Source organism: Columba livia, chromosome 28 (assembly GCF_036013475.1).
Source record: "Columba livia isolate bColLiv1 breed racing homer chromosome 28, bColLiv1.pat.W.v2, whole genome shotgun sequence".
Lineage (NCBI taxonomy): Eukaryota > Metazoa > Chordata > Aves > Columbiformes > Columbidae > Columba > Columba livia.
In genome coordinates, this window is record NC_088629.1 from 2,910,722 (window position 1) to 2,923,676 (window position 12,955).

Consider the following 12,955-nt stretch of genomic DNA (forward strand, 5'->3'; position numbering starts at 1 on the left):
TGGCAGCTGTTGGACTGTAGGGGCACAGGCTGAACCTTCTCTTGAGAGGGTGGAGAACAGGAGCAGCACAAGTGCCGGTCACATGCTGGGCGGGAGAAACAGGCGTTTGTTGTGTCCCTTCCATTTCCAAAGAATCCCTCTCCAGCCCCACAGACGTGAATTGTGGCAACAGCTCTTGTTGCAACTCCTGCTCTTAGTCTGGAGTCAATCTTGAGGCTTTTGTCCCTAAGGAAACAATCTTTGCCGTGACAAATCCCCCACTGGTGCAGCTGGTGACACCTCCAGCAGTGACTGGAGCTGGTGCAGGACCAAGCCAATGCACACGGCAGGAACGCCAGGCTCAAGGGCTGAGTCCATGCTGCTGCTCTCCAGTCTGCTGCTGATCTGCACGGGAACCGCCAGCTTCACCAGCCTTTTCTTTATCTGCTTTGCAGGACGATGAAGGTTCTCAAGGCAACAACCCTGGTGCTGCTCCTTGGTATCTTCTCTTTCGGTGAGTCTCTGCAGATCTCCGACCTGAGGACGGTGCTTTAGGAGGTACTCGGGGCTCCATCCTGCCCTGTTCCGCTTCCCCCGCTGTGAGCAGAGGAGCTCAGCCAAGAGCAGAAAGTCCCCACAGAGCTGTGCCAGTCCCTGCTCCAGCGGGACGGGTGTGGGTGAGGAAGGGCTGAGTTGCCTTCCCCAGGAGGGCTGAGCCAGTTCTCTTCAGCCAGGGAGAGGCCGTGGCTGAGCTCTCCTGCCCCAGGGGCTGCGAGTCTTCTGCAGGACAAGGATGCACAGTCCAGGGCAGGGAACGTCCATCTCTTGTGAAGCCCTTATGCCGTGATGGCCACTGTCAAAGACAATGAGAGACAACTAGGGCACTTGAGAGAGACACAGAAAGGGGAGCAGGCACCCTGGGGCATAACCCAGCCTTAGACCAAGTTTTAAGCTCTGGTGTGTGTCCCACAGGTATTTACCACTTCGGCCAACTTGGCAAAGAAAGCCTCTGGAGCACCGCAGCACAGTTACAAGACCTGAGCAAAACCCTGTCCCTGCCAGACCAGCTCCATAAGCTCCAGGAACAGCTTTACCATCTGCGCTGGAGCACAAAGGATGTTGCGGAGCAGGCTCTACAGGAAGGCGTGAAGCAGGCAAAGCTCCCAGGCTTTACCGGACGGGTAAGGGCACAAGGCAGAAGGATCTGCTCAGGGGTTTTATCCTCCCTCTGGCACGTATCCTACTCCATTCCCTGTCACAGCCAACAGGCTGGTGCTGCTGGAACAAGTGCTGCCATGGCCACACTTCCTTTTCCTGTTGCTCCACACGTCCCTATGGGGAAAAGAGAGTGTGACGGGAATGACAGCTGTCTGAGTTGTACCTTCCTCTGCATTCAGATCTCGAGTCCTCCGCAAAGGAGGAGTGGAGAGAAAGACCTTCCAGGCAATTTGGGTGTTCCTTGCATCTGAGATGGGCCTTGTCCCTGTTCACCTTGGCTGGCCTTGCAGGGGAGCTGCTTGCCTCGTTCCTTTTCCTTCTAACAGACACTGTCCTTTGTGTTCCTTCCCAGGCTGTTCAGGAGATCATCAATCAAGCCCTGGAGAATCTGGTGGAAATCCAGGTCCCGATGCCGGATTACGCCCTGAAATCAGCAGGTGCCGTGACATTGTACATACAAACCAGTTCTAAAGCTCTTCCTGTCCAGATTGACAAGATGGGTGTTGTAACTTGCCCTGGGGTGGGAGAGAAGGGACGAGAAGTCAATTTGTGCCCTAAAAGTGCACCCACTGACAGAGTGTGTAACAGGCCAGACCCCATGGGAAGCTCAGAAAGCCTTGTTCACGTTCTTGTCTTTTTCCACGGCCCCATACGACATTTTAGTGACACCTTGCTGTGTGTTCCAGAGAGGCTGTGCCAGTAAGAAAGAGGGGAAACAACTGTGGGACATAGATGATAACTGAGAAACCTTTTCCAAGTCAACAGTGCAATATCCCTCCTGACAGTGCCTGATGATTCTGCTCATGTTTTAATTTCCAGGGGCTGCTGTCATTCATTCCAGGACTTCTCCATCCCTCCGGAACGCCAAAGCCAAACTCTTCTTCTATTCCCTGCCATTGATGGATTACATGAGGTCCCCTGAGCTTATTCTGGAGGTAGGAGCACCAAGAAGCAGTAAAACATAGGTCAGGATAATGAACCACACCTGCTGCTCAGAGTTGCCTTTCCCCGTATCTTTGATCCTCAAAGCTTCTTCTCCTGCCTCCTTCTTGCATGGACCTGCTTTCCTTCTGTATCTCCGTGCTGAGTATTTCCTCTCCCAGAGTGCCCCAGGTTCTACGCGGGAGCTTCTGCCAGGCCAGGCTGCTCCTGCAGTCTGTGTCTGCCCACTCGCTGTGCAAACTGTCAGCATGGCACGGGAGGAGAATGGCAGAGGAGCCTGCAGAGCTCTGGGATGTGTTCTTACTGAGCAACAGCAGGTGCTGAGAGTCTGCACTGCTGGAGGGTCCCATGTTGGGCTCTCAAGCTGTCCTGGCCCTGCTCCTGAGCTGCCTGCACAATCTGAAGAGCTGGCTGGTGCCAGTGGAAGGAGGTGGGAGCGGATGAGAGGGAGCGAGTGCTTCCCCTGACAGGAAAGGTTCATCCAGGTGGGCCCAGAGCTGCCCCCTGCTCTGGGCAGGGGCTTTTGAGCCACACCAACTCTGGCTTGTTTTTGGTGAGGGCTCTGGACTGGGAGAGGCCACTGAGATTCTACAACTAGCACACCCAGCTCCCAGCCATCGAAGGGCTTCTCTGCGGAATTGTTTTGTGATACGTGAATTCTCACAGCTGCTGCTCTGTTCGGTACCCACAGAGTCCGACTGAAGGCACTGGCTGTGGTTCAGAGCAGAACTGATTGGCCAAATGATTATTAATCCTCTGATGCTCATGGCAGGAATGAGAGCCAGGGCAACCTTCTCCACGTCAATGTAGTTTCTTCTTCTCCTTTCAGCCAGAAAATTTTCCTGGAAACTGCTGGCCCTTCCCAGGAAGTCAGGGTCACGTGTTCATCAAGCTCTCTGTGCCAGTCATTCCAAGAGCAGTCACCATGGACCATGTCTCAGGGACAGCGTTCCACAGAGAAAGTATCTCCGGAGCTCCAAAGGACTTTGCTGTCTACGTAAGTGACTTCTCTGGAGTTGGGGGCTGGGGGTTGCACAGCATTTCTAAGCAGGGAATGAAGACGGGTCAAAGAGTCCAGTGGCCTGAAGCTTCCTCCTGACTCTCAGAAGAAACAGGGTCCTTGGAGTCTTTCCCTTCCCATTTTATTCCTCTTTTATTCAATGTACCACTCAAGAACAAAAAGCTGCTCAGGCAAGATGCTACTCCAGGAGCCACAAGGAAAAGGAGCTGGACAGTACATGGTCCTAAACCTTCTTGGCTTCCAATCCCAGTGGCATTTGTGATCCTGAGGTTACCTCCCTCTCACTGGGAGTGTCTGCTCCTTTTCGGACTTCCAGCTTGGACTTGTTGAGTAGACAAGTGTAGCGTGCTGCCCAGCTGCAGCTTAAGTCTTTTCCTTGTGGTCATCGTCCTTGGACTATGTAGCTGAAATAACCCCGTACTTAACCGACTGAAGGTCAGTCTTCCATGATGCACCAGACGCTCTTGTTTTTTCTACCCCTGTTTTTCTGTAGGGCTTCAAGGAAGAACACGAGGAGCAGGGAACGTTCCTGGGACAGTTCACTTTCCTGGCAGCCCTGAATCCCAGTCAGACCTTCCAGCTGAAGGTATGGGGACACAGAGGGAGGGGAACTGCAGGAGAGGAGGAGAAACACGGCTGGATGGGCAGAGGCTTCCCTGCCAAAGGGTACAGGCAGCCCTGTCCTTGAGCGAGTGCCACGCTGCCTTTCTTCTGCTTTATCTCCCTGGCGGCAGATGCCTGCACTGCCGCTCTTCTCTTTCATTTTGGAGTTAAACTTCAGTGCTTAGAAGCGCCACAGTTGAAGATGGAATCAGCTTGATTGGACCCCAAGTGCACACAAGCGGCCGCATCCTGTAGGATGCACGACTGCTGGTCTGCCAGTTAGAGACCAGTAATACTGGGCTTCCTGAGGGCTCTGTTGGTGCTGGCAGTGAGTAGTGACAGGGAGGCCATTCTGTTTCCATGGCTTTCTAGAGAAGGCAACAAGACATTATACTGACCCCAGCACTGGGTCTTCTGACGGTGGAAACCTGTGCCCCAAAGCAGGCGAGAACTTTCCAGTGTATTTGCTGAGGCATCTGGTAGCTGCTTCTTCCTTTGCTGTTCTCGTGGCCCAATGGGGTAGAGCAGGATAAGAACATCTGGACCACCACAGGTCAAAGCCCCCGTGGGGCAGCAGGAAGGAAGTTGCTGATTGAGGCTGTTGCTGCGGCACTTCTGTCAGTGCTCACAGGCCAGAGAGGAAAAGGCGACTCATTTCTTCTTGTCGTTGCAGAACGAGCTCCCTGGGGTCGTGAATTACATCAGGCTGCAAGTGCTGAGCAACTGGGGCCACCCGGACTACACCTGCCTGTATCGGTTCAGGGTGCACGGTGATCCGCCCAAAGACGGGGGAGACACAGCAGTTGCATCTGTCAATAAATTCCATTAATGTTCACCCAGCCGAGTTCCCGTCTGCTTTGCCTGTGATGCTGCCTGGTCCTCTCTGAGCTCACTGGAGCTCCCCGTCCTTCTCTAAACCACCAGCTTATGGGAGACTTCAGGAGTCCACAGCAAGATTGTCCTAATTAAAAGAAACAGGAAAACTCAGTCACAAATCTGCAGAAAGCCTGACATCCACACTCTTGCTGTGACACAGGAACATCAGCAAGGCCCTGCCCGGACACCAGAGATTAAATTAATGGACAGTTTTCCTATGCAAGAAGTAACTAAGGATCGACTGAGTGGAACCATCTGTTGTTACCTGTTTTCACAAGAGGCACGTGCTGCTTCAGCTTCCATCTTTCAGTCTGTTGCCGATGAGAAAATGGAAGTGTGGGTTTTTGTGAGAAGGAAACCTTAACAGGAAAGTGGGTTCATGGACTTATTTGCCTCTCTGGGCACATATTGAGTTAATAGCCCGGGAACGTTACAGAGCAAAGCAATCCCAGGACACTTAAGAGATCCCATAACCACACCAGTCTGTCTTTCCTTTTGACCCGAGCTCCCCAAGCCCCAAGGCAGGAGCAGGCAGGGCAGTCGTGCGCTCGGGTCGCACCAGGGAGGAGAGAGCAGGACCAGCGCTTGGCACCCAGGGCTGGGAACAGCAATTTGTGCTCTGAGCTGGGGCTTAGTCCATGTGCAAGCCCAGCACGGGTCCAGATACCAAACTGGGGGTGTCGGTTCACCCCCGGTGCCACACACACGGCACCTTCTTCCATCGCCTCCTCCGATGAGCTGTTTTGCAGCCCCTTCCAGCTCAGCCCAGCTCAGACACCTGCACTCTGGCTCAGGGCTGCCTGGGGCTGGTGACCCTCGGGGCAGCAGCAGGAACCGCTCTGACCCTGGTTGTGGGGCTGCCCCTGGGCTGAGCCTCGGGCCCAGGGCTGCTGAACTGGGCCCTGGTGGGGCCCAGGGCTGCTGGGGTCGACAGGTCCCCCCGTCAGCTTTCCCACAGGGACCCACAGAGACCCATAGAGACCATAGGGACCCATAAGGCCCCATGGAGACCATAGGGACCCATAGAGCCCCACAGAGACCCATAGAGCCCCATAGAGACCCATACAGACCCATAGAGACCCGTAGGGACCCATAGAGACCATAGGGACCCATAGAGCCCCATAGAGACCCACTATACCAGTGTTGCTGTTCTCCGTGGTGCAGCGTGGTGCTCACCAGGCACAGCCAGAGCTGTTCCTGTGCCAGGAGAAGACTTCACACAGAGCCTTGGCTGATGGTGACAGTTCCCACCAGCCGTCCAGCTCTGGAAGGTCCAGGTGCCACAGAAGGGACACTGACTGGTCATCACTTCTCTTGCAGCAACAGGATTGACCAGCAGGAGGGAGGCAGGACCAGAGGGTCCATGAGGTCAGAAAGCACATCAGAGCGCTGGTACAGTCATGGTGACAGCAGAGAGAGAACAGAAAGAGATGCAGTGACCTGGCTAGGACAATGCTGCTGATGTGACACCTGCCACACAAACACAGAGACAGATCCATCACCACATGGTGGAGAAGGCAGACGTTAGAACACATGAAGCACCGTGGATCAACTAGAAACCATCCAAATTACGTGTGGGAAGGATGTTCTACCTGGTGACAAGAACATCACCTGCCAAAGGATGAAACAGGGGAGCACTGGAAAATGAAAGATTAGTTAATTTGGATTAGCAGCTGACCGAACAATATCAAAACTAAATACAAATTCTGTATGGTTCCCTATCAACAGAACAAGACATGCGTAGAAAGCAACTGAACAGGCAAGAAATAAATTGGTATAATATGTGTGAAATGTCAATGGCACAAAAACGCACCCTCCTGGTAGAAACTAAAGCTGCACTATTTTTCTAAAAATGCAGTACATTTATTATAAACATTCAGCCAGGGAAAAGTTAGGGTGACCCTTCTGTGGCAGGATCAAACTCCCCTCTCTCCCTCTCCCTCCTCCATCATGGAAGGAGTGGCCACATCTCCCTCTTTCTGCTACAGCTTCTTTCGTTTGGCCCCAGAGCCCCTGGCCAGGGCCGTTAGGAGAAGGGAGTGCTGAGGTGCCAGGGAGCCGCTGGGCACCTGCGGCCAGTGTGGGGGACACTTGGAGGCTTCAGGGGCAGGCACAGCCACTGTGGGGGAGCAGAGAAGCTACTGGAATGCCCATAGTCACAGAATCACAGAATCACAGAATGTTAGGGATTGGAAGGGACCTCAAAAGATCATCCAGTCCAATCCCCCTGCTGGAGCAGGAACACCTAGGTGAGGTCACACAGGAACATGTCCAGGAGGGTTTTGAATGTCTGCAGAGAAGGAGACTCCACAACCCCCCTGGGCAGCCTGTTCAGTGCTCTGTCACCCTTACTGAGAAGAAGTTTCTTCTCAAATTTAAGAGGAACCTCTTGTGTTCCAGCTTGATCCCATTACCCCTTGTCCTACCATTGTTTGACACCGAGAAGAGCCTGGCTCCGTCCTTGTGGCACTCACTCTTTATATATTTATAAACATTAATAAGGTCACCCCTCAGTCTCCTCTTCTCCAAACTAAAGAGACCCAGCTCCCTCAGCCTTTCTTCATAAGGGAGGTGCTCCACTCCCTCCAGCATCTTTGTTGCCCTATGCTGGACCTTCTCCATCAGTTCCCTGTCCTTCTGGAACTGAGGGGCCCAGATCTGGACACAATATTCCAGATGTGGTCTCACCAGGGCGGAGTAGAGGGAAAGGAGAACCACTCTCGATCTACTGACCACCCCAGAATGCCATTGGCCTTCGTGGCCACAAGGGCACAGTGCTGGCTCATGGTCATCCTGTTGTCCACCAAGACCCCCAGGTCCCTTTCCCCTACACTGCTCTCTAATATGTAATTTCCCAACCTATACTGGAACCTGGGGTTGTTCCTGCCCAGATGCAGGACTCTACACTTGCCCTTGTTAAATTTCATCAGGTTATTCCCCGCCCAACTCTCCAGCCTGTCCAGGTCTCTGGATGGCAGCACAGCTTCCAGTGTCACCACTCCTCCCAGCTTAGTGTCATCAGCAAACTTGCTGACAGTCACTCAATTCCCTCGTCCAAATCGTTAAAGAAGGGCAAGAAGGAGGACCCGGGTAATTATAGACCGGTCAGCCTCACCTCTGTCCCTGGGGAAGTAATGGAACAGCTTCTCCTTGGTGCCATCTCAAGGCATATCAAGGATAAGAGGGTTATTAGGGGCAGTCAGCATGGCTTTACCAAGGGTAAGTCGTGCTTGACCAACCTCATAGCCTTTTATGAGAAGGTAACAAGGTGGATGGATGATGGCAGAGCGGTGGATGTGGTCTACCTTGACTTCAGTAAAGCCTTTGACACAGTTTCCCACAGCATCCTCACAGCTAAGTTGAGGAGGTGTGGTTTAGACAATAGAGTAGTGAGGTGGGTTGCGAACTGGCTTAAGGAGAGAAGCCAGAGAGCGGTATTCAACAGTGTGGAGTCTAGTTGGAGGCCAGTATCTAGTGCAGTGCCTCAGGGGTCAGTACTGGGGCCAATATTATTCAATATATTAATTAACGATTTAGACGAGGGAATGGAGTGTACTATCAGCAAGTTTGCTGATGACACCAAGCTGGGAGGTGTGGCTGACACACCAGAAGGCTGTGCTGCCATCCAGCAGGACCTGGACAGGCTGGAGAGTTGGGCAGGGAATAACCTGATGAAATTTAACAAGGGAAGTCCTGCATCTGGGCAGGAACAACCCCAGGTGCCAGTATAGGTTGGGAAATTACATGTTAGAGAGCAGTGTAGGGGAAAGGGACCTGGGGGTCCTGGGGACAGCAGGATGACCATGAGCCAGCACTGTGCCCTTGTGGCCAGGAAGCCAATGGCATCCTGGGGTGTATTACAAGGGGGGTGGCTAGTAGATCGAGAGAGGTCCTCCTTCCCCTCTACTCCGCCCTGGTGAGACCACATCTGGAATATTGTGTCCAGTTCTGGGCCCCTCAGTTCCAGAAGGACAGGGAACTGCTGGAGAGGGTCCAGCGTAGGGCAACAAAGATGATTAAGGGAGTGGAGCATCTCCCTTATGAAAAAAGGCTGAGGGAGCTGGGTCTCTTTAGTTTGGAGAAGAGGAGACTGAGGGGTGAACTTATTAATGCTTATAAATATATAAAGGGTGAGTGCCACGAGGATGGAGCCAGGCTCTTCTTGGTGGCAAACAATGATAGGACAAGGGGTGATGGGATCAAGCTGGAACACAAGAGGTTCCACTTAAACTTGAGAAAAAACTTCTTCTCAGTAAGGGTGACAGAGCACTGGATCAGGCTGCCCAAGGGGGTTGTGGAGTCTCCTTCTCTGCAGACATTCAAAACCCTCCTGGACATGTTCCTGTGAGACCTCACTTAGGTGTTCCTGCTCCAGCAGGGGGATTGGACTGGATGAGCTTTTGAGGTCACTTCCAATCCCAAACATACTGTGATACTGTGATCCCCATTAAGATCATAGGGAAGATCCCGATTAAGGAAATTCACACTAATAAAAATGCCAGGTTTATCCCCATTAAGCAGCAGCGAAGTTCAGCCCAGAGGGCAGCGAAACACCTGTTATTTTGCATTTGAGAAGAGCCAGGGATGTTCATCCCAGTTTGAGAAACAAAAATGGGGCAAAACGGGGAATTTGCTACAAACACGAGAACTTGAGCGTGCCGGTGTTTCATCCGGGGGTCGCTCGGGTGGAATAAAACACTCGAGGCCCAAAGGGATTCGTGATAAATCAGCGACGGGTGTTTTGGTTTCGGGTGTCAGGGGAACGGTTGGGTCTTTTCCTACCTAAATTATTCGGGATTCTAAAACCAGAGGGGATTGGGGGTAAATTGTGGTGCAGGGGGGAAAAGTGCGGGCCATGTGCCCCCTGTGATCCTCACGTCCCCTCCAGGTCCCCTGTGTTCCCCCAGCCACTGCCTGCAGCCAGTGCAATGATGTTGTTGGGCTTTGTGGGTGGGTTGTGCATTAGAGAGGGACTTTTGTGCTTTGTTGTATCTAGTTGTTTTTCCTGTACATAGTTTTTTTTCTTTGTGTGTTTGTTTGTTTTGGTAAATATATTGATTTATGTTTTTTCAGCCCTGTGCTCTCTGTCATTTTCTTGTATCTGCAGAGCTGTGGTTTCCACTCGCTCTGGGTTCCTGGGGCTGGAGGTGGCTGGGGGTGCTGGCACGGCCACCCCGGGGACAGGGGGTCCCTGTGCACTGAGGGGTCCCACTTGCAGAGACATGGCACTGGGCACCAGTGGGGTTGGTTCATGAGTTGCTGGAGAGCGGTGTCCCCAACAGCAAAGCTGTCACCAGCAACGAGTGAACCATGAGAGCCTTGGGAACGGCTTGTGCCGGGATCAGGGAGAAGGTTTTGCAGCTGTAGGTGCTGCTGTTTAAGGCTCTGAACCTACCCATGCGCAGGGCTTTGGAGCTGTTCCCCACCAGGCTGGGGTCAGGACCGGGGTTGCTCCCAGCTTGCAGAAGCATCCGGGCTGGAGCCAGTGGGAGCTGTTCCTCTCCTCTGGACGCATGCAAGGACATTCAAGTCCTTCTCAAATGGTGGGGCCCAGCCCGACACACAGTGCTCCAGGTGAGGCTGCACCAAGCCTGGACCCAGTGGGACAATCCCTTCTCTTGGCTGGCTGGTCGGGCTGTGTTTGACGTCCCCAAGACGCCGTTTGCCCTTTCCGAGCCCAGGCACACTGTTGGCTCCTGAGCCGCTGCCCCCCCAGCACCCCAGGTCCCTTTCTGCAGGGCTGCTCTCCAGCTGCTCCTCTCCTCGTTTAGATTTGTGCAGCTGTTGCCCCCTCCCAGGGGCAGAACCCGCATTTGGCTTTTTACACATCAACCCATTCATCATCACCCAATGCTCCAGTCTGTCCAGATGCCTCTGCAGGGCCTCTCGTCTCTTGAGAAGCTCAACACGGAATCACAGACTGGTTGGGGTTGGGAAGGACCTCTGGAGAACATCTAGTCCAACCCACCTGCTAGACCGGGTTCACCAGAGCAGATGGCACAGAATGGCATCTACGTGTGTTCTGAGTGTTTCCAGAGGAGGAGACTCTCCATCCTCTCTAGGCAGCCTGTTCCAGGGCTCTGGCACCCTCGCAGTAAAGAAGTTTCTCCTCATGTCAAGACAGATCCTCCTGTGTGTCATTCTGTGCCCGTTGCCCCTCACCCTGTCATTGGGCACCACTGAAAAGAGTTTGGCCCATCCTCTTCACACCCACCCTGGGGATGTTTAGCAGCATAAACACGATCCCCTGTCAGCTTCTCTTCTCCAGGCCAAACAGACCCAATTCTCTCAGTCTTGCCTCTTCAGAAAGAAGCTCCAGAGCCCTCATCATCTCTGTGTCTCTCCACTGGACTCTCTCCAGTAATTCCTTCTCCTTTGTAAGCTGGAGAGTCCAGAGCTGGACACACAACCCCAGGTGCGGCCTCACCAGGGTAGATCAGAGAGGGAAGATAATCTGCCTCGACCTGCTGGTCACGCTCTTCCTAATGCTCCCCAGGAGACTCTTGGCCACAAGGGCACATTGCTGCCTCATGGTCAACCTGTTGTCCACCAACTTGGGAGAAGACTCATCGGCGTCTCTTTCTGCTCAGGGCCTGTAGGAAACACCCACAACACGTCACCCCGTGTTAGTCTGGCCCTTCATTTTTACCCATAAGCTCTGGACTCATTTTTCATCCCCTCAGGCAGAGCTTGATACATTCGAGTTGCTCTCTCACATAAAGCACAACTCCCCCACTGCCCTTGCTGGTCTGTCTTTCCAAAAAAGTACAGACCCTTCCAGTTGTGTGAGCTGCGCCACCGTGTCTCTAGAATGGCAAAGAGATCGTGGCTGTGTGACCATACACGGATCTCTCGTTGTTCCTGTTTGTTCCCCATGCTGGGTGCGTTGGTGCACAGACATTTCAGAGAAGGAATCGAGTGTGCAGGTTTCCCGTGAGGTCTGCAGAAGGATCCACCACAGCCATACACACCCTGGAGCTGGTTGGCCTTCTGGTCCTCATCTTGGGAGGCTGCTCAGGAGCATTTGTCGCTTCTCTGGTTGGCCTGGCTTATTTTCCCCAGTTGGATGTGTTGGCATGGGTTTTGCCACTTTGGACACTGTCCCTGAGCCCTTCAGCTGAAAGCCCACCTCACCAAGTTGGCCAGCCTGCTGCCAAACATTCCCTCGCCTCTTCTAGACAGGTGGATCCCATCCCTCCCTAGCTGCTTATAGTCATCAATGTCCCATTGTCATAGCAGCCAAAACCCTTAGGACGCCACCAGCCACAAAGCATGGAGTTGATGTGCATTATACATCTCTTTCTGTCTGCGCCCTTTCCTTTAATTGGTAGAAGGGAGGAAAAGATGACCTGGGCATCAGATTTATTCACTTGTACCCCAAGGCTTTCTGGTCTTCCTTGACAGTACCCAGGCTGGGACTTGCGGTGCCATTGGTGCCCATGTGGAAGAGCAGCTGTGCTGTACAGGGGCAAAGCGAGACCAGAGCCTGCAAAGGGATGGCCATGGACAGGGAGGTGAACTTCAGCTACTGCAGGAACCAACAGGAGAACAACATTTGTGAGGGGTGAGGATGGCTGCCGGGCATGACGGGACGGTTGGGAAGAACCGCTCAAGGCTGCATGGAAGTAGAACTGGTTGGGATGATGAAACTGGTGAAAAGGCAGGTTAGTAGCTCCATAACCACCACTGAGAGCGGGTCATCCCCATCCCTGCTGCTCAGCCAAACCAGAGTGCCCATGCAACCCAGGTGTGATGTCACGGCTCGTGTTCCATCTGCAGCGCTGGTGCCTGGCAACAAGCACACCACAGCGACCCTCTCCATCTCTCAGCACTGCCCACCTTGTCTGCTCCTCTTGCTTTCTTCCCGCTTACCCTGCTCCCAGTCCAGCCCTTCTCTCCCATTCCCAGTGCTTCGACTGCATAACCCAACCCTTCTCGCCTACACCCAGCACCTCAGTCCCTTTTTTCTGCTCAACCCGTCTTTTGTTGTGAAGCTCCGGAGCAAGAGGAGACTTGTGTTGCTGGAGGTACAGTCCCGCTCCATGGCTTTGGGCACCTCCACTGCCCGGGCAGGCGGGAGCAGGCACTGCGGGGATGGCGTGGGGTGGGGACCCCATTCTGGGGAGCTTGGGGACCAGGAGCTCAGCTCATCCTCTCCAGCCACCCCTGCAAGGCCACGGGCTGGGAGAAGCCCTTCTGGGCTGCTCGTCCCCTGCTGAAATCAAGCATCCCTGCCTGTGGGACACGTCCCCATGGGAGCCCAGGGCACCCCGGGCTCGTGTCAGAGGGATGCTCAGCAGGAGCAGCTGGTGCTGC

The 12,955-nt window shown here is 53.6% G+C and overlaps 1 protein-coding gene across 1 annotated transcript; it reads left to right on the forward strand.

Moving 5' to 3' along the window:
• The first annotated feature begins 246 nt into the window (after positions 1-246).
• LOC135576512 (SUN domain-containing protein 3-like) lies at positions 247-4,592 on the forward strand. Its single transcript, XM_065042694.1, has 7 exons — positions 247-493; positions 952-1,160; positions 1,550-1,634; positions 2,017-2,132; positions 2,969-3,136; positions 3,654-3,746; positions 4,437-4,592. Exons 1-7 carry the CDS (start codon positions 439-441, stop codon positions 4,590-4,592), a joined length of 882 nt encoding a protein of 293 aa, XP_064898766.1. The 5' UTR covers positions 247-438.
• Positions 4,593-12,955: the final 8,363 nt, after the last annotated feature.